This window comes from Salvelinus fontinalis, chromosome 3 (assembly GCF_029448725.1).
Source record: "Salvelinus fontinalis isolate EN_2023a chromosome 3, ASM2944872v1, whole genome shotgun sequence".
Lineage (NCBI taxonomy): Eukaryota > Metazoa > Chordata > Actinopteri > Salmoniformes > Salmonidae > Salvelinus > Salvelinus fontinalis.
In genome coordinates, this window is record NC_074667.1 from 73,209,252 (window position 1) to 73,231,185 (window position 21,934).

The window sequence follows — 21,934 nt, forward strand, 5'->3', positions numbered from 1 at the left end:
ATCTCCACCCCATGGCAAAATGGGTAGAATTGCAGAAAATTTGCTGCAACAACAAATAAATCTCTGCCCCATGGCAAAATTTGTAGAATTTAATCAAATGTGTTATAAAATTGCAACATTTTCACTTTTGCCCATGGCACAATGTGTAGAACTGCAGAAAACTTGCTTTAAAACTGAAACACTTTCTCTTCACCCCATGGCAAAATGTGTAGAATTGCAGGAAATTGTTCTACGCCATCAAGTGGGGGGCCCCAAGTGAGATTTGGTTGGGGCCTTGCTCCCAACAGACCACAGAGAGCAGTGAAGTGGGCGGTCTTCTTCTGTGTTCACTTCCATAATTGTCCGTTGGTTGGCAAGGAAACAAATGCTGCGCAATTCAGCTGCTTACTCAAACCCCTTCACTGCCGCATGCCTATTTCCTGTGAACTGGGATTATTTTCTGGCCCGCCGGGTGATCAACTTTGCTGTGTTGTCATCAGACTTTCAGGTCAAATAGACACACGTTTTAGATAAAAGTGTGTCTACATAAATCGGGTTTAAGGGGATTAGCTATCTTACTCATTTTAGGCCTAACGTTGAGTAGTTAGTTAGATAGCATATAGTTAATAAACTAGCAAGTTCCATGTATTAGAAGCCAACTAACGTTAGCTAGCTAACATACCGGCACCACATAATATGCTTTGTGGTTTGTAAGTCTAGCGTAGCCAACAAATTGTCAGCCAACATAACGTATAATATTTTAAAGTCATTATTTTTATATTACATTGCTCAATATTTTCCTAGTATTTGTTATAATTTGCTACAGCAATGAATATATATTTTTGTACTTAAATGTATATCTGCTCTCGTTGGACTTCGGCTGCATATTTTCCGCCATTTTCTTCAAATCTGTCCACTACTTTTATACTTTTTGGTGAATGTAGTACAACTTTTGGAAACTTTTGGCATACTAAATATATCCATACTATGCCTCAATTTACATCACAAATAGTACAGTTAATGCGGTTTGTATTCGAACACAGCTATGGTCATTGGTCGGATTAAATTAACTCTCTGTTTAGGCTTACAGTCAGCAAATCAGAACTTTTTGCAGAGCAGTTATTAAGTTATTATTTCAAATAACTGGTGAAATAACTGGTGGATGGGAGAGGGGGGAAAAAGATGTCCCTTTTTCTCTATGTTTTTTGGATGTTTGCATATGGTAGGCTGAACCTGTATGTCCAAATCAGCTGCCAACAAATGCCAGTAATATAGTTGGTTGACCCAATTAATATTGTCAGCTTTGTAAAGATGAATGTGAAGCATGCAAGATACAGTTGCATCTGTTTCCCTCCAAATCGGTCTAGAAATAAGTGTGCATTTGCCTTGTCTAGCTCATTGCCTTGTTTATGAAAACTTGACAATATAAACAAATTCCCAAAAGAACAATCACAGATAAATTAAGCAAGCAAACAGGTATGCATTTCAGCACAATCTTTATATCCACAAAATTAATATTACATACTGTAAAATGTCTCATATCAGCCAGTGTAGTGCTGTAAACACAAAATAAATATGATTATATGTGAACTGCATATGCTTATTTGTACTGACAATTAAGTTAGATGTACATTATTATATATTGTTTTATCTTAACACATGGTTGAAAAGTCCTACCTTACAACTATTGCTTTACATTGCAGTACCCTTCCATGGCCTAGGTCAGGGATGCTCAACTACTATTTGAGAAGGTCTGGTCACACACATTTCCTAGGTAGCTGGATGGATATTGTCATGTATTGGGATAGTAACAAACCACCTCACAACACATGGGATCCTAAACTGTTCACACACCTCTTGTTGGTTTAGAGAACATTTTACAGTTTTAAAGCAAATTTCCTGCAATTCTACACATTTTGCCATGTCTTATAAGTGTTCATATGATACTTTAATGACTCTACAAAATCAATGGAGACCCCCTGGGGGTTGAGGCACCTGGGCAAGTAATCTGGCTATGATAACTATAAGATTTAGATAGCTGGTTAAGCCTAACATACATGAGCTAGCTAGTTGATCAACTGTATCAACCTGCATTATTACACACTTGGGGTTCCTTCTCTTAGTAATGAATTTCATTACAATAAAACTAGAACGGAAAGGTGAGAGGAAAAATCGTTCCCTTGGAGCACTCCAGTTGACAGAGTGCATTTAGCTTGGTGGCAGCATCACATTTTAGAGACCTTCTCCACTATGTTAAACTGAGGGTCTTGGAATCCAGCGTTGTTTGATCCCTTCTTCAGCTCTGACCCAGCCTTTTCATTTATCTCAGGTTCTGATGCCTGCAGAAGTCACACAAAGACCACACCGGGAGCCAGTTAACACAGAACATTTAATACAGCTGTAGGCTTATGGTATGAGAGAGAGAGAGAGAGTTGCATAACTTTCCCTCCAAATCTGTCTAGAAATAAGAGAGAGAGAGAGAGAGAGAGTGAGAGTGAGAGAGAGGTGTGGTGAGGTGAGGTGAGGTGGGGGGGGGGAAGCTTTACCTCTGAGTCCTTGCCACAGCCAGCGCAGAATAGATCACTTCTCCTTACAAAGAGATCTGAGCTTAGCTTCTCCTGCTTGCAGCCACCTGGACAGACAACACAGGGAGACGTCACGTTTAACTAACTGCATAAAATATACATTTGAAACCGCCAAAGTCATTATGCCTAGTGCCAGGAATTTTTCCTTTAACAGACCTGACCAGGAACAACTAGCCCCAGAGTTAAGAGCTTAGCGGTTAAGAGCTTTGGACCAGTAACCAAAAGGTTGCTGGTTTGAATCCCGAGCTGACTAGGTGAAAAATCTGTCTGTGCCCTTGAGCAAGACACTTAACCCTAATAGCTCCTGTAAGTGGCTCTGGATAAGAGTGTTTGCTAAATGACGTAAATGTCAAATGTAAAGTTTGTCCTGGTCAGGTCATGCAGTCAAAAATAATTAATATCATGCACTATGCTGTTAGGGTTGGATCTAAAGGAGGTAGCCTCACCTGTGATAGCGCTTACCACCAAGCCCACGATCACAGTCACCAAAGTGCCCAGAAGACAGAAGTACAAGTAGGACAGGGAGTACCAAGAGTCTGCCAGAGCCGGACGGTCACTGTAACAACAAGATGAAGAGTCATACCTGAGCCCCCACTAATACAGTAGCCTTGAGCTAACACAATAGCCTTGTTAAATCAAATCAAATCTTATTTGTCACATACACGTTGTCATGACGTTGGCCTGGGGGTAGGTTTATGACAGTCATAAATACCTCTTCCTCCCTTTTTCCTCTCTCTACCCTACTGATGTGACATTTGAAAATCCTTTGGTTAACATAGAGATTTTTGGAACATCAGAAGGTGGGGTGAAAATTAACTATATTCTGGTAATCCGACCAATTGAACATATGCGGTGGTACTTAATGAATATGATGTCAGTTAGGTTGTCATCTGAGACATTCTCATCAATAATAGGAAGACATAAACTCTACAGTGGAAAGTCTGCACATTGTAGTTATCAGATTCACATGGAATTGTTGTTCAATTTAAATGTTTGAATATAAAATTATTGGTTAAGAGATGAAATGTAATTTTAGCTTCCAAATGAGAGATTTGGGTTTTCATAAGGTTAGGGCTCTGCTCAATCAGTGGCCAGCCCCTGTGAAGAAACATGGGTTATAAAACTTTTCAAACACGCCCTCCTCTCCCTTCCTATATAAAGCCTTGAACACAATATTACCTTCTGTTCCGAGGATGTGGAGGACGACGGGCCATACGTTAAAAGGACTAACCTGTCAACTACAGAACTAAGCCAACCTCAGCGTGAGCTTTGGTTGCGAATGGTATGAACTTTGAACTCTTATTCACTACAGAAGTGATACCTCCTAGCTGTTGAGTTAGCAACAGCAGCTGCAAACGTGGGCTAGGAAAGGACAGACAGAGTATCCTGTCTACCACACAACGACGTTACTACAACATATCCAATTTACCACCAGAGACATTCTTCAAAGGACAAAGGACTCGGTTGGGCAACACGGCCTTCCATCTACCACCAACCTACCGAAGCTCAGCTCAGAGTAAATATTTATTGCATTTTCCTTTTCCAAATGGGCGGTAATTTAGAATGCATAAGATACTGTATTTACGATAGAGACATCGCTTCTCCCTTTGTCTTCAGTCTTCCCGCTCTTTCACTCAAACCCAGCCCCCTTTTCTTTTGTGTAACCAGCTGTCATATCTGTTCCGTCCGCTAGGGATGTTTTTCTTTATGACGTAATTTGTAATCAAGGTATGATTAATTCTGTGTATATGTAATTCTGTGTGATTAGTTAGGTATTTAGTAAATAAATAATTCAACCCAATTATGTATTGCTAATTCAACTTGTTAGCCAGGGTTCGTGAATAATTTACAACTTTCAGATGAGACTGAATTAAGTTGACGATTAATATTGACTGCTATTGATGTAAAATATTACTAGGTCTTGAAGAGTTTATTCGGAAGATAACAGTTCTATAAATATTATTTTGTGGTGCCCCGACTCTCTAGTTAAATACATTTACATGATTAGCTCAATCAGGTAATATTAATTACTGAGAAACGATTTTATAGAATAGCATGTCATATCACTTAATCCGGCATAGCCAAAGACACGACAACGTTTAGCAGATGTTATTGCGAGTGTAGTAAAATGCTTGTGTTTCTAGCTCCAACAGTGCAGTAATATCTAACAACTCACAACAATACACACAACCTAAAAGTAAAATAATGGCATTAAGGACTATATAAATATTAGGACGAGCATTGTCAGTGTGTCAAAGACTAAAATACAGTAGAATACAGTATATAGATATGAGATGAGTAAAGCAAAAATATGTAAACATTATTAGAGTGACTATTGTTCCATTATTAAAGTGGCCAGTGATTTCAAGTCTATGTATATGAGACAGTAGCGTCTAAGGTGCAGGTTTACGTGACATCGGGTGCTGTAGGTGTACTGGAGGGCAGGTAGTTTGCCCACGGTGATGCGTTGGGAAGACCGCATCCGCCTCTGGAGAGGTGATGCGTTGGGAAGACCGCATCCGCCTCTGGAGAGCACTGCGGTTTCAGGTTGTGCAGTTGCCATACCAGGTGGTGATACAGCCGAACAGGATGCTCTCAATTGTGTATTTGTAAAAGTTTGTGAGGGTTTTAGGTGCCAAGCCAAATGTCTTCAGCCTCCTGAGGGTGAAGAGGCGCTGTTGCTTCTTCTTCACCACACTGTCTGTGTGGGTGGACCATTTCAGATCGTCAGTGATGTGTACACCGAGGGACTTGAAGCTTTTCACCTGCTCCACTGCGGTCCCGTTGATTTGGATAGGGGCGTGTTGTTTCCTACCTTCACCAACCAGTTGCAGAGTGTGGGGTTCAGACCCAGGGTACCAAGCTTAATGATGAGCTTGGAGGATACTATAGTGTTGAATGCTGAGATATAGTCAATGAACAGCATTCTTTCATAGGTATTTCTCTTGTCCAGATGGAATAGAGCTGTGTGCAGTGCGATGGCGAATGTATCATCGGTGGATCTATTGGGGTGATAAGCAAATTGAAGTGGGTCTACGGTGTCAGGTAAGTTAGCCTTTCTAGGACACGCGTTCCGCTAGCGGAACCCCCCCCCCCCCCCCCCCCCCCCCAACATTCCGCTGGAAAGGCATCGCGCGAAATTCAGAAATAGTTTTTAGAAATATTTAACTTTCACACAGTAACAAGTCCAATACAGCAAATGAAAGATAAACATCTTGTAAATTAATCTACCCATCGTGTCCGATTTTTTAAATGTTTTACAGCAAAAACACAACATATATTTATGTTAGCTCACAACCAAATCCAAAAAACACACAGCCATTTATCCCAGCAAAGATAGCTTTCACAAAACCCAGAAATAGAGATACAATTAATCACTAACATTTGAACATCTTCATCAGATGACACTCATATGACATGTTACACAATACATTTATGTTTTGTTCGATAATGTGCATATTTATATCCACAAATCTCGGTTTACATTGGCGCCATGTTCAGAAATGCCTTCAAAATATCCAGAGTAATTACAGAGAGCCATGTCAAATAACAGAAATACTCATCATAAACTTTGATGAAAGATACATGTTTTACATATAATTAAAGCTACACTGGTTGTTAATGCAACCGCTGTCAGATTTTTAAAAAAAAATTGTAAAAAGCACACCATGCAATAATCTGAGACGGCGCTCAGATAGAAACAACATTTCTCCGCCATGTTGGAGTCAACAGAAATACGAAATTACACCATAAATATTCCCTTACCTTTGATGATCTTTCATCAGAATGCAGTGCCAGGAATCGTAGTTCCACAATAAATCGTTGTTTTGTTCGATAATGTCCATTACTTATGTCGAATGAGCAACTTTAACTAGCATGTGTAGTACACGTGTCCAAACACTTGCGGAAGTGAACACAAACGTCGGACGAAAACTTAAAAAAGTTATATTACATGTCGAATAAACTGGTCAAACTTAGTTGAGAATCAATCTTCAGGATGATGTTATCATATATATCCAATAACGTCCCAAAAGGAGCATTTCTTCATGTCTGTAAAAGTAATAGCACACATGCTCATTCCATGACTAGCGTGCGTGACCAGCAACTGGCAATCTTCCAGACCAGTGACTGAAACACCTCCCATCCGGTCCCACATCACACTAGAGGCTTCATTCCACGTTCTACTGACTGTTGACATCTAGTGGAAGGCGTATGAAGTGCAAACAGATCCATAAATTACAGGGATTTGAATAGGCGATGACTTTCATATCAACCCTTTTCAGAATTTTCACTTCCTGTTTGGAAGTTTGCCTGCCATATGAGTTCTGTTATACTCACAGACATAATTCAAACAGTTTTATAAACTTCAGAGTTTTTTCTATCCAATGGTAATAATAATATGCATATATTATCATCTGGGACAGAGTAGGAGGCCGTTCAATTTGGGCACCAATTCATCCAAAAGTGAAAATGCTGCCCCCTATCCCTAAAAAGTTAGAGGTGATATGATCCTTAACTAGCCTCTCAAAGCACTTCATGATGAGAGAAGTGATTGCTAGATAGTAATTTAGTTCAGTTACCTTTGCTTTTTTGGGAACAGGAACAATGGTGGACATCTTGAAGAAAGTGGGGACAGCAGACTGGGATAGGGAGAGATTGACTATGTCCTCAAACACTCAAGCCAGCTGGTCTAGGCCGGCAGCCTTGCGAGGGCTAACACGCATAAATCTCTTACTCACTTCGGCTACAGAGAAGGAGAGCCCACAGTCCTTGATAGCGGTCCGCGTCGTTGGCACTGTGTTATCCTCGAAGCGGGCGAAGAAGGTGTTTAGCTTGTCCGGAAGCAAGACATCGGTGTCCGTGACGTGGCTGGTTTTCCCTTTGTAATCCGTGGTTGTCTGTAGACCCTGCCACATACATCTCGTGTCTGAGCCATTGAATTGCGACTCCACTTTGTCTCTATACTGATGTTTTGACTGTTTGATTGCCTTACAAAGGGAATAACCACACTGTTTGCATTCTGCCATATTCCCAATCACCTTGCCATGGTTAAATGCGGTGGTTCGCGCTTTCAGTTTTGCTGCCATCTATGCACGGTTTCTGGTTAATGTAGGTTGTAATAGTCACAGTGGGTACAACATCTCCTATACACATCCTGATAAACTCAGTACCCATATCAGTATATTCGTCAATGTTATTCTCAGAGGCTACCCGGAACATATCCCAGTCCGGGTGATCAAAGCAATCTTGAAACGTGGATTCTGATTTGTCAGACCAGCATTGAATAATCCTTAGCACGGGTACTTCCTGTTTGAGTTTCTGCTAATAGGAAGGGAGGAGAAAAATGGAGTCGTTATCAGATTTGCAGAAGGGAGGGCAGGGGAGGGCCTTGTAGGCATCCCGGAAGATGGAGTAGCAGTGGTCGATTGTTTTAGCAGCACGAGTACTACAGTCAATGTGTTGATAGAACTTCGGTAGTTTTTTCCTCAAATGTGCATTGTTAAAATCCCCAGCTACAATAAATGCTGCCTCAGGTTATGTGGTTTCCAGTTTGCATAAAGTCCAGTGAAGTTCTTTGAGGGCCGTCGTGGTATCAGCTTGAGGGGGAATATACACGGCTGTCACTATAACTGAAGAGAATTCTCTTGGGAGGTAATACGGTCGGCATTTGATTGTGAGGTATTCTAGGTTGGGTGAACAAAAGGACTTGAGTTTCTGTATGTTATCACTATCACACCATTTGTGGTTAATCATGAAACATACACTCCCGCCTTTCTTCTTCCCTGGGAGAGTTCTTTAATCCTGTCGATGCGATATACTGAGAACCCAGCTAGCTGAGAACCCTGAGCTCGTCTAATTTGTTGTCCAGAGACTGAACATTAGTGAGTAATATACTTGGATGCGGTGGATGGTGTGCGCGCCTCCTGAGTCGGACTAGAAGTCCACTCCGAATACCTCTTCTCGTCGGCTGTGTTTTGGATCAGCCTCTGGAATCAATTAATTTGTCCTGGGGGGTACGAACAAAGAATCCAATTCGGGAAAGTCGTATTCCCGGTCATAATGCTGGTGAGTTACCGCCACTCTGATATTCAAAAGTTCTTTCCGGGTCTATGTAATAATACAAAACATTTCCTGGGATAATAATGTAAGAAATAACACAACAAAACTAAATACTACAAAGTTGCTTATTAGCTAGAAGCAGAGCTGCCCTATCTGTCGGCGCCATCTTGTGAAACCAGACTGACCGCTGCATTGACGTTTTCATTCAGTGAAACAGAATGTGAGCTCGCAACATCAGGTTGGTTCAACAAGGCTGCTAACCCATAGTTAGCTATAAGCACCATAGGACTCTGGAATAAAGTTGTGCACTATATGTGGAATAGGGTGACTTTGAAGACAGTGATTATAAAGTGACTGTGAGTAACTCACTCAGGCAGAGGGGTCAGTGTTACTGCACTGGTCCATGGGGCCAGGGTGGTGTAGTTCAGGTCCTGTGTGCGGTTACAGCCTGCCACACTGATTGGCAGGGGGTTGGTCTTATCAGCTAAGGGTGGGTATATCTGAGCTCCAATCCCCACCCACAGGGTAATAACAAGGCCCGCAATCAGCCCTGTGAGTCCCCCCTGCAATGCACAAGGAAGCCGTCTCAGTCTCACCCATAAAGATCATTAAAGGTCATTATATTGTCTAACGTTGTTTTGTATTCATCAACCAAAATCTTTGTATGTCAGAACATTTATAGTGTTACTGGTTAGTAATATATCTTTGAGTAAACTAGTAAATCATTCTTTAAGTATGAATAATGAAAGTGATATGAATAAGATGTGGGATACCTACTGTTGAGTTTGCTGTGCGCCAGAACATGCCTAAGAGGTAAAGCCCAAGAAGAGGGCCACTGATCATTCCAAATATGGACAGGGCTGCCTGAAAAGAGACAACGTTAGAGACATAAAGTAGAGGTGACAACTACCAGACAGCAGGTGGCGATATGGAGTCACTTCTGATTATAGTTTTCCTACCTGCAGAATGTTTTCCTACCTGCAGAATGCTCCCCATCAGTGAAGCTATTGCAGCCATCCCAATGCACAAAAATCCGAAGAAAACACCTGAAATAGGTGCAAAGGTAATTAAATATTCCATACACATTTCATGATTATAAATATATTTCAATGCAAAGTATTTTTCCATGCAAAGTATTTTTCCATGCAAAGTATTGACATATAATGTACATACCTCGGCAAATATCAAACTGACCTTTATTTGTGTGACATTACTATTTGAATGAACCCACATATAATTGTGCTAGTCTTACACAGTGTTTTGTGTGAAACTCACTGAGGCCCATGTTCATCCAGGTCACCTGTTTATCTGTCAGGTTTTTGTACACTGGCCTGATGAAGTCCTCTACAGTGACAGCCACCAGCGCATTGATGCTGGAGGATACAGTACTGAAACAGACGCATTGACAATAGATGAGGCAAAGAGAAAGAGGAGGAATTGCCCTTTGTCTGCAGGGAACGTATGGTTAAACACATTCATTGGTAGGTTAGTTGTAAAAGTAGTGGAAGATAGCATGCATTTGTTAGTGTATACCAGCCATACACAATAGGCGAACCGTGGTCTGGTTCCGGATCCAGAAAGGGAGGGGGTTGAGAGGTAGGGGTTTGTTACTATGCCGATAAGTGACTAAATCTATCCAGATCTTTGCCACCTGGAAGATTTGTGTCAGCGGACCTTCTCTATTTGGGTTCCCCTGGAGAATACTCACCTCAGTGTACCACTGTATGCTGCCGCAACAAACAACCCAGGGACTCCAGGATAGGCTGCCAGGATGTCCATTACCAGGTATGGAAGCAGCTTGTTTACACACACACACACACACACACACACACACACACACACACACACACACACACACACACACACACACACACACACACACACACACACACACACACACACACACACACTATTAATCCCACACACAGTCCTGTCCAATTCACACATACATATTAATACACACTTGTACATGTGTGAAATGACAAATACAGTATAAGCACCCACCCACTAACATTCAATAACACTGCCATAGTGCAGCACTGTCCATGCCTGTGTAAGAGCCATAGCTGTCTTACATTTACTGACCTGATCAAATGCCCCTACATCACCATTAGTGAGTGGATCACAGTTTTTGTAAATGGAGTACATGGTGAGGCCGGAGAACACTGCTAAGCTCACAGTCACCCAGAGACCAATCATATTCACATACAGTGACCTGAGGGTTTCAAAGAAAGCCAACTTGAAACAAACACTCATATTGCTAATCTTCATTTACAGCTTTTCCTGTATGTTATGACTGTGGAAGGTAGGAGTGCCACTCACAGTTTGGCTTGAGTTAGGGTTTTGCAGGAGATGTAACGCTGCACCTGTGACTGGTTGATGGAGTAGATGGACGCCCACATCACACTGCCACCAACCACGATCGTCCAGAACGTGTGACGCTTCAAAGGGTCCGGATCAAAACTGCATTAGAAGGTATTAAAGTGAAAATGCTCAGCTAACTATGAGGAGTAATATTGTGGTGGTAATTATTCCCTGCATGACGTGTGGATATTTTACTTACTCAAAAAGGTTGAGCCTGCCTCCTTGGTAGCAGTCATCCCAGATCTTCCCCAGACCTCCCTGGATGACAGCCCCCCTGGCAATGACGGCCACGAAGCCTGCTAACATGATCACCATCTGAAACACGTCTGTCCATATGACCGCCTTCAGACCTCCCTGAGAACCACAATGCAACATGGAGTCAGGGGAAGAAAGGTATGCTGCAACCTCATGTGCACCAAAGAGGTTTGTTCATGTGTAGGTTTAAGTGTGTTTCCTGACCCTGTGACCTGACCAGGAAAAAAACGGACCCTACAGTAGTAATTGCCCATAACTGAGGCTGAGAGATTTCCCTGCATGAACATGTCATGGGGTCAGGAAAAACTCCTAGCCCCGGGCAAAGATTTTTTTCTGTAATGAGTCTGAAGCGAAGGATATACTGCTTTGTCGAGACAAGGCCCAAATCCCTGTCATCTGCATGAAGAAAAGACAGAGAAAATGGGGGAGGAGGGCGGGGTGCCTTGTAAGAATTAGCCGACGAGTAGGTAAACCACCAGTACCACCACTACCCTATTATTGGCCAACGTGCAATCATTGGAAAACAAACTGGACGATCTACGATTAAGACTATCTTACCAACGGGACATTAAAAACTGTAATATTTTATGTTTCACAGAGACGTGGTTAAACAACGAAATGGATAATATAGATCTGGCTGGCTTCTCCCTGTGTCACGTCTGCTCCTGCTCCTCCCCTCCGGCGTACGACGTCGCCAGAGTACTAACCACCGGTCCTGGGATTTATCATTACGCACAGCTGGCATTCATTATTATGCGCACCTATGAATCATTACACCCTGCATCAGCAGGACAGAGCAGATATGTCTGGTAAGACGAGGGGCGGGGGTGTTTGTCTATTTGTCAATAACTGCTAATGTGCGATTTCTAATATTAAAGAAGTCTTGAGGTATTGCTCACCTGAGGTAGAGTATCTCATGATAAGCTGTAAACCACACTATCTACCAAGAGAGTTCTCATCTCTATTATTCGTAGCCGTCTATTTACCACCACAAACTAATGCTGGCACTAAGACCACGAGCCGTATAAGGCCAAAAGCAAACAAGAAAATGCTCATCCAGAAGTGGCGCTCCTAGTGGCCGGGGACTTTAATGCATGCAAACTAAATTCCATTTTACCTCATTTCTACCAGCATGTCACATGTGATAGCATAGACTGGAATATGTTCCAGGATTCATCCAATGACATTGAGGAGTATACCACCTCAGCTTCATCAATAAGTGCATCGACAACGTCGACCCCACAGTGACTGTACGTACATATCCCAACCAGAAGCCATGGATTACAGACAACATTTGTACAGAGCTAAAGGCTAGAGCTGCCACTTTCAAGGAGCGGGACACTAATCCGGACGCGTATAAGAAATCTTGCTATGCCCTCACACGAAACATCAAACAAAGTGATGTGTCAATATAGGACAAAGTGTCAATACAGGACTAAGATTGAATCATACTACACCGGCTCCTACTCTCGTCGGATGTGGCAAGGCTTACAAACTATTACGGACTACAAAAGGAAACCCAGACGTGAGCTGCCCAGTGATGCAAGCCTACCAGACGAGATAAATGCTTTGTATGCTCGCTTTGAGGCATGCAACACTGAAGCATGTAAGGGAGCACCAGCTGTTCCGGACGACTGTGTGATCACGCTCTCCGTAGCCAATGTGAGCAAGATCTTTAAACAAGTCAACATTCACAAAGCCATGGGGCCAGACGGATTACCAGGACGTGTACACAAAGCATGCGCGGACCAACTGGCAAGTGTCTTCACTGACATTTTCAACCTCTCCCTGACCGAGTCTGTAACATCTACATCTTTCAAACAGACCACCATAGTCCCTGTTCCCAAGATAGCGAAGGTAACCTGCTTAAATGATTACCGCCCCGTAGCACTCACGACCGTAGCCATGAAGTGCTTTGGAAGGCTGGTCATGGCTCACATCAACACCCTAGACCCACTTCCAACAGATCCACAGATGACGCAATCTCAATCGCACTCCACACTGCCCTTCCCCACCTGGACAAAAGGACCACCTATGTGAGAATACTGTTCCTTGACTACAGCTCAGCGTTCAACACCATCATACCCTCAAAGCTCATCACTAAGCTAAGGACCCTGTTATTAAACACCTCCCTCTGCAACTGGATCCTGGACTTCCTAACGGGCCACCCCCAGGTGGTAAGGGTAGACAACAGCACATCTGCCACACTGATCCTCAACACTGGGACCCCTCAGGGGTGCATGCTTAGTCCCCTCCTGTACTCCCTGATCACCCATGACTGCGTGGCCAAGCGCGACTCCAACACCATCATTAAGTTTGTTGACAACACAACAGTGGTAGGCCTGATCACTGACGATGATGAGACAATCTATTGGGAAGAGGTCAAAGACCTGGCATTGTGGTGCCAGGAAAACAACCTCTCCCTCAATGTGAGCAAGACAGAGGAGCTGATCTTGGACTATAGGAAAAGGAGGCCCGAACAGGCCCGCATTAACATCAACGGGGCTGTAGTGTAGCTTGTCGAGAGTTTCAAGTTCCTTGGTGTCCACATCAACAACAAACTTTCATGACAGGCATGTCCTTTCAGGCATGTCTTTTCCCCCTCAGCAGACTGAAACAATGTGGCATGGTTCCCCATATCCTGCACCATCGAGAGCCTCCTGACCGGTTGCATCACTGCCTGGTATGGCCAAGCCTCCTGACGTCCGGGACCTATATACTAGGCGGTATCAGAGGATTGCCCAAAAAATTGTCAAGACTCCAGTCACCCAAGTCATAGACTGTTTTCTCTGCTACTGCACGGCAAGCGGTACCAGAGCGCCAAGTCTAGGACCCAAGGCTCCTTAACAGCTTCTACCCTCAAGCCATAAGACTGCTGAACAATTAATCAAATTGCTACCTGGACTATTTACATTGACCCCTCCCTTTGTTTTTACCCTGCTGCTTTTCGCTGTTTATTATCTATGCATAGTCACTTTAAAAATTACCTCGACTAACCTGTACCACTGCGCATTGACTCGGTACCCCTTGTATATAGCCTCATTATTATTATGTCATTTTATTTTGTTACTTCTGGATTTTTTTTTCTTTTTTACTTTAGTTTATTTAGTAAATATTTTCTTAACTCTATTTCTTGAACTGCCTTATTGGTTAAGGGCTTGTAAGTAAGCATTTCAGGGCTTCTAAGTAAGCATAAGGTTGTATTCGGCGCATGTGACAATACAATTTGATTTGATTTCATGTCTACTTGTTAAATGTTGGTCATTTCTTATTGTAAATGTAATTGTTTGTAATATATTTTAAGCTCTGTGTTGGACCCGAGGAAGATTAGCTGACGTTATGGTGTCAGCTAATTGGGATCCTAATAAGTATTCAATATTAAAATGTGTATTGTCATAGCGTGAAGGAGTTGATTGCTGATTGGTGAGTGAGATCAGATGAACCACTGACCAGGGTGCAGTAGATGATGCACACCACCCCAGTGGCCACCAGCACTCCCCAGAGGTTCAGCCCTGTGACTGAAACACACACAAGTACAGACCCATTTACACAGCTTTTCCAAATAATACTCTACAACTGTTTCTATGAGCTGAAACAAATAGATAAACGCAACATGTAAAGTGTTGGTCACATCTTTCATGAGCTGAAATAAAAGCTCCCAAAAATGTTCAATATGCACGAAAAGCTCTCCACAAATTTGTTTACATCCCTGTTAGTGAGCATTTCTTCTTTGCCAAGATAATCCATCCACCTGACAGGTGTTGCATATCAAGAAGCTGATTAAACAGCATGATCATTACACAGGTGCACCTTGTGCTGGGGACAATAAAAGGCCACTCTAAGTGCAGTTTTGTCACACAACACAATGCCACAGATCAGGGAGTGTGCAATTGGTATGGTGGCTGCAGGAATGTCCACCAGAGCGGTTGCCAGAGAATTTAATGTTAATTTCTCTAGCATAAGCCGCCTTCAACTTCATTTTATAGAATTTGGATTTACATCCAACTGGCCTCACAACCACAGACCACGTGTGTTGCGTTGTGTGGGCGAGCGGTTCGCTATTGTCAACATCGTGAACAGTGTCCCCCATGGTGGTGGTGGGATTATGGTATGGGCAGTCATAAGCTATGGACAACGAACACAACTGCATTTTATCGATGGGAGGCCCATTCTTTTTAAGGTATCTGTGACCAACAGATGCATATCAGTATTCTCAGTCATGTCAAATCCATAGATTAAGGCCTAATGAATTTAATTCAATTGACTGTTTTCCTTATGAACTTTAACTCAGTAAAATCTTTGAACTTGTTGCATGTTGCGTTTATATTTTTGTTCAGTATAGATACATATGCATTCTCTGTGATATTATCACTTAGCCTAACGACATCTGCATATTCTCTTTCGTGCTGCATCAATTAATAAGCAATTAGACAATACCTTTATTGGCAGATCGCAGACCAATTTAATTAGCTAAAGATTTATCATCAGTTTGGTCCAGAGATTGACCTTCTGTCAACACTCAGATAATAATATTATTTTGATTCATTTAAGGAACATTAAAGAGATACTTTGCATATGACTTACTTTGATTGAGAGCAAGAGCTGGGGCGTAGATGACCATACCAGTGTACAGGGCCTGAAACAAAATCAGCCATTAGTTGATGGATGTAAACATATGCTTAATGCACATTCATAAAGCGGAATGTTTACCTTAGATGCCCAGATGGCTTCCTGAAATCAGGCAGTGGAAAAAAGGACAAGGGCAGATTGCCATTTTTTGTAGTTAATGCATTATTGAGATTTTTGTTTCCACCATATCCTTTCGAAAACATTAGCTTCATTAAGATCTACCCTTTTGCCCCATTTTCATGATGTTAACTGAATATTTACCGTTTGTATGATGTACATGGTGGTCCCGATCACCCGAATCAACTTGTTGAAACGCATCTCCAGATACTAGAGAGAAAATAAACATTTCAGTCAAACCTGGCCTGATTTCATTGGCTTTTTACACTTGTAAATCTTTTTTCCTAGTCAGGAAGTGATGATGAAGAAAGATTCATAGACTTTTCAATAGTCTGTCTATCTGCAGGTCTACAGCTGTTTTGTTCAAGTCATAAATGGTTGCAGGGTGATGTTTATTGGGATGAATCTTGTCCTGGAGGCAGAACTGAGCGATTTCCACTTGATGTGCCAGCTGCAGCCAAAATTGGCTATATATATTGTAAAATATTATGAAAACAAACATTTGCTCTAAGGTTAGCATTAGGCATAAGGTTAGCAGTGTGGTTAAGGTTATTGTTAGGTTTAAAATCAGATTTTATGACTTTGTGTCAATGCCAGCCAGTGAATACCCTGCAGAGCTGCCTTCAGTACATGACTCATCCCAATAAATGCCAACCTGCTAAATGGTTGCTTGCTGCACAAAACTAATTAAATACCTGTAATTACTTTTATGGCAGCTAGTCACATATCTTTTAGGAGGTAAAGTCCTCAGATGCTGAATGTAACAGATGTAACATCTTGGCACCCCTCCTGGACTAGATTGTTTCCACAGATCACTGATTAATTATTAGTTCAATTACAACTGCTGGGGGCCTCCTGAGTGGCGCAGCGGTCTAAGGCTGCGTTACTACAGATCCTGGTTCGATACCGGGCTATGTCGCAGCCGGCCGTGACCGGGAGACCCATGAGGTGACACACAATTGCCCCAGCGTCGGTTAAGGGAGGGTTTGGGCGGCCGGGATGTCCTTGTCCCATCGCGCTCTAGTGACTCCTGTGGCGGGCCAAACGCATGGACGCTGACACAGTCGCCAGGTGTACAGTGTTTTCTCCGACACATTGGTACGGCTGGCTTCCAAGTTAAGTATGCATTGTGTCAAGAAACAGTGCGGCTTGGCGGGGTTGTGTTTCGGAGGACGCACGGCTCTTGACCTTTGCCTCTCCCGAATCCGTACGGGAGTTGCAGTGATGGGACAAGACCGTAACTACCAATTGGGGAGAAAAATGAGTAGAAAAATACAAAAAACTAAAAATACAACTGCTGGACATTTTAGGGCACACCCTCTCATCTTCACCCCCCTAGCTATCATCTTAATTCATTCCCCTGTACCTTTATCTCAATCCACCTTGCTTGCACTTGCTGTTTGACCATTACAATGGGCCCAAAGGAATCATCAAGCTATTTGCACCTCAAATCTTTTAATGTATTTGACATACTGTATATGTATTTGACCCAGGTGGGTCTGACCCAGCCTGGTATATCTTACAGTACCTCGTAGGTGCTGGTGATGCCCAGGCGGTAGAAGAGAGGGACGAAGATTTCAGCGGTGATGATGGACATGATGGCATAGGAGATGCCAAATATCCAGAAGGCCGCCCCAAACCGATAGGCCTCTGCTGGAGTGCCGATCACGGTGATGCCAGACATGAAGCTGGCAGTGAGGGACATGGCGACGGGCACCGCTGTCATCTGACGGCCCCCCAGCAGAAACTCATCGCTGCTGGTGTTCTTGCGGCCCCGGATGGCTTGGAACAGGCCAATGCCGGCCGCCCCCAGGACTGTGCCCACAAACACCACATAGTCCCACACAGAGAACGAGGCCACTGGGCCCCCTGAACCCGTCGTCATGGTTAATGAGTACAGAAGAGATCCCTCCGGCAGAGACCAACACTTATCTAATCTTCACTATCTAACCACTTTCACCCACTGGTCGCCACTTAGATCTTACAGGTTGAATGTTAGGCAATGTTGCTAATGTTTAATTTCCTTTCTTTCCAATGCACACTATTTTTCCTATTTACAATTTAATCAGATAAATGGTATGTGAATTACAGAATAGGTGTAGCATTGATATTTAACTTTCACTAAGTAGAGAAGGAATGTTTGATTTGATCAAGAATGTCAAAATAAATACATTTTGTTCAAATTGTGTCCAACCTTTTTTCAGTATTCCAAGAAAACAAAACAATAGCAAATAAATTCTCAGTCAACTAGATTATCACCTCAGAAATGTGTTAATGCAGATAAAATGTTGGGATTATTGCAGTTCTTTGACACTTACAATAGACATCCACAATTAAAAGAAACATCCTTATACAAACATACTAGAATTCCAAGAACAAATGTCCAATATTCCTATTTGTTAAGTCTACCGTATTTGTTGAGGTTGAATAAAGTTGAGAATTACTAGAAATGCATCCTCCAGTTAGGCAAGACTTCCTTGTGTGGTCCCCTTATCCTAACAAAAGCGTGCAAGAACACAGTCTTGGTGTCAGCTAACCATAAACACACCTTTAGTTAATCATCACCCAAGGACAAAATATACAGAATTCACTGCACTGCCTACCAAGATTCTAAAACGGAATGATCATTATATCTGACTTGATGAATTGGGTTTGGCCCGCCTTCCGATCTACAATGAAATAGAACGGTTGGCATAGTTCTAGTGGTAGAACACCATGTATGGTCAGCCTGACACAGTTGGGACTTTCAAAGCATGAAAAGGGTTCTCCAACAAGAAATCCTCCAGTACTTATGGACTCCAAGACCAGATTGCTCAACATTTGACTGATTAGACTTTCCAGAGAAGCAGTCAGCTTTGAGAAAAATAGATCAGCCATAGATCAGCCATTCCATTCCATTGCACGAGTCAGTACGTTGGAAAAACAATTCTAGTACATATAGATATAAGCACTTGTAGAAAGAGAAGACAATGTCCAGTTTTTAGGAACATATGGATACTGAATCACTCAAGGACTCAAACTGTAATGCTCCTATCCACAGATTGCATTCATTTCAGTAACATTTGTTTTAGTGTGAAATGTTGGATAGGGCACCATCAAAAAGCAGTCCTCTCAGTTATAACCTTACACAAATATGAGAAACAGGGATAATCCTCTCTACAATCATTAACTTCAAATGAAAACACTTGGAGATAAGGGACCATCCAGGATTGGTGTAAAACTGTTGGACGGCTGGATATCTGTTCCCATGGATGCAGTAGATTATTACATGTTCTGGAAGGCAGCATAAAGGGCTTACTACATGCCAATCAAGCACCTAGATTTTACAGTTAGGTTACATTTATTTAAGATTGTGTAAAAAGAAAACAAGGAGAAAGCCAACATGGCATTTGGACATTGGGACAGACAAATAGACTTGGTATAATATGAAAGATTTCAGATGAAAATAAGCCTGATAGAACAGGGAGACCTGACATCTGAAAGCTACCCACTGGGCACATGTCAGTTCAACTTCTACTGTCTTAGAACTCTTTTGGAACGTTTTTTCCTTCGGCTGTCCCCATAGGAGAACTCTTTTTGGTTCCAGGTAGAACCATTTTGGGTTCCATGTAGAACCCTCTGTGAAAAGGGTTCTACCTTGAACCAAAAGAGTTCTACCTGGAAACAAAAAGGGTTCTCCTCTGGAGACAGACCAATAACCCTTTTAGGTTCTAGATAGTGTCGTTTTGATTTATATTTGGTTGAGTTGTCAACTAACGTGAATTCAATGTGAAATCAACCAAACATGTAACCCTGTCATTGGATTTAGGTTAAAGATTGGTTGAAAAAAATACAAAATTCATAGTTTTCCACATTGATTTGGTCGAAATGAGGTGGAAACACTGTTGATTCAACCAGTTTTTGCCCAGTGGGTACTTCTGACTACAAGATATACTTTAATCAGTCATGACTAGGTGTTCGGATTAAGTTAGGAAGTGAACATTCATTGGCTTTGAGCCTACTGCTGAGGAACACTGAACAACTTGTTCCATTTATTGTTTAATTGCCACTGGTCTTATAGTGTTTCAATGTGTTGAATGTCACGTTGCCTTGGTGCTCCCAGTCAGGCTGCGATAGCGCTACATGGTCTATATACACCATTCAAGCATCATGTAGACAAAGTAGGCACAAGTCAATACAGGATTTACAACATTGTTTTACAAAAAAAGGCTCTGACTTTTCAGTTTCTACGTGAGCTGGCACCTATGTCTCACTGGGACATGGCTCCGGCGGCAGTGTGGTTAAAGTTAGGTTTCAAATCAGATTTTATGACTTTGTGGCTGTACCAGATAGTGACCACTCTGCAGAGCTTCCTCCAGAACAAGATTCATTATGAAAACCTGCTAAATTTGAGTCTACGACTGACTTCATAACATACAGTATCATCACAGTTCATAGAACTTGACAAACTGAACGCTATCATTTTATCTCAACTCAGTAGCCCTACTAATCTTAGGCCTAAACGTATTGCACATGCTCAATGAACAGCTGAAGAAGATATTCGGAGCGGTCCAAATGAAAAACATTGAAGGAATTGACAGTAGACTCTAAAATGGAAATAAATCAATCTAAACATCTTGCTCAAGTGTAGCATGTCTGTGGGCTCTGCAAACAACTCTGAATGAGAACGGTAGCTAATTCAAATGTAACCTAATGAACCGAATTACCATAAGCAAACGTTCTAGATTAGGATAACGGGAAATGACATGATGAACGTTAAATTCACTACTGTGATATATTTATCTGGGAATTTACACAAATTTAACAAACAAAGTGCAAATAATGAACATAATGAAACAATGAATGTGCCCGAATTGGCAGGAAGCAGAAAGCACATGCATGGTAAGAGGAGCATAGCTCAGGAGGAGAGGAAGAGGCGAAGCGAGAGGGTCATGGCTAGAAGGGACCAAGCGTCAGTTAACATGAACTTTATGAATTATGAAGCATTATGAAATTGTTAGGTTAGATTACTTGTTAGATATTACTGCATGGTCGGAACTCGAAAGCACAAGCATTTCGCTACACTCGCATTAACATCTTCTAACCATGTGTATGTGACCAATAACATTTGATTTTGATTTATGTGCTTGTTTTGATTATGAAAATGCTCCAAAATTCACAAAAAGTGGTGTTAGCTGATGAAGATTATCTCATAGAACAAAACGTATCAGATCACCTAAGCCTGTGTTTACCACAGACCTTCTTTTCAGAATTTATCCAAAAACCCTCCAAAAAATGTATTCCCCCATAGGCTTTGACCAACAAGCCATGGCGGAGATAGTGCCTACAAAAAGATGCCATAACTATTGCTCTCTATAGATCTCCATACAAAAAATCCCCACTTGTTCTGCTTACTGCTGAATTGTAACGTGGACAGATATTGAGGATCCACTCCCGTCAAAATAGACAATAGATTTAGGCCTAGGGTTTCAAGCTTTGGTTGATTTCAAATGGAATCTACAAGTTAATAATGAATATGTTGGATTCACGTCTCCATTTCAACCAAAAATCAAGGTCAAAGAATAGGATTAAATCAAACTGTATTTCAAGTGCATTTAAAGTTTGCAGCATCTGATGTACATTAAGGCGGGCCCGGCCCCCTAAGGCCATAATGCCGGCCCCACATGATGTATAGGAACATGTAGATGTGAAACAATTTGATATGCAAGCTTATGGTTGCATCTCCACTTTGCCCTCTAATAGGTTTGGTGGAATTTTCACCTTAATGTAGACCCTATACTTAACAGATCCTATTCCTAGGTCAGAATAACATTTACGGGCCTCCTTGGCTGATTGTGCTCTAGCGACTCCTTGTGGCAGGCCGGGAACCTGTAGGCTGACCTCGGTCATCAATTGAACAGTGTTTCCTCCGACACATCACTGCTGCTGGCTTCCGGGTTAAGTGG

General features: G+C 42.1%; 1 protein-coding gene across 1 annotated transcript; it reads right to left on the reverse strand.

Annotated features, from left to right (window-relative positions):
- Nucleotides 1-1,518: 1,518 nt before the first annotated feature.
- LOC129851412 (sodium-coupled monocarboxylate transporter 1-like) lies at nucleotides 1,519-18,467 on the reverse strand. Its single transcript, XM_055917926.1, has 15 exons — nucleotides 17,518-18,467; nucleotides 16,134-16,199; nucleotides 15,828-15,879; nucleotides 14,694-14,761; nucleotides 11,188-11,342; nucleotides 10,947-11,087; nucleotides 10,710-10,839; nucleotides 10,333-10,421; nucleotides 9,900-10,012; nucleotides 9,603-9,670; nucleotides 9,402-9,488; nucleotides 8,994-9,187; nucleotides 3,011-3,120; nucleotides 2,526-2,611; nucleotides 1,519-2,318 (listed from the first exon to the last, which is right to left on the reverse strand). The coding sequence occupies exons 1-15, from the start codon at nucleotides 17,872-17,874 to the stop codon at nucleotides 2,205-2,207; spliced, it is 1,830 nt and encodes a 609-aa protein (XP_055773901.1). The 5' UTR covers nucleotides 17,875-18,467; the 3' UTR covers nucleotides 1,519-2,204.
- Between the last annotated feature and the right edge of the window lie 3,467 nt (nucleotides 18,468-21,934).

What these genes read in the sequence shown, in the direction of transcription:
- LOC129851412 (XM_055917926.1), bottom strand. Translation starts at nt 17,874, where the DNA reads ATGACGACGGGTTCAGGGGGCCCAGTGGCCTCGTTCTCTGTGTGGGAC. An exon ending in GCATCATCTACTGCACCCTG is followed by an intron (nt 11,343 to 14,693) that starts GTCAGTGGTTCA and finishes TGTGGTTCTCAG; the next exon opens with GGAGGTCTGAAGGCGGTCAT. An exon ending in GGCGCACAGCAAACTCAACA is followed by an intron (nt 9,188 to 9,401) that starts GTAGGTATCCCA and finishes TGTGCATTGCAG; the next exon opens with GGGGGACTCACAGGGCTGAT.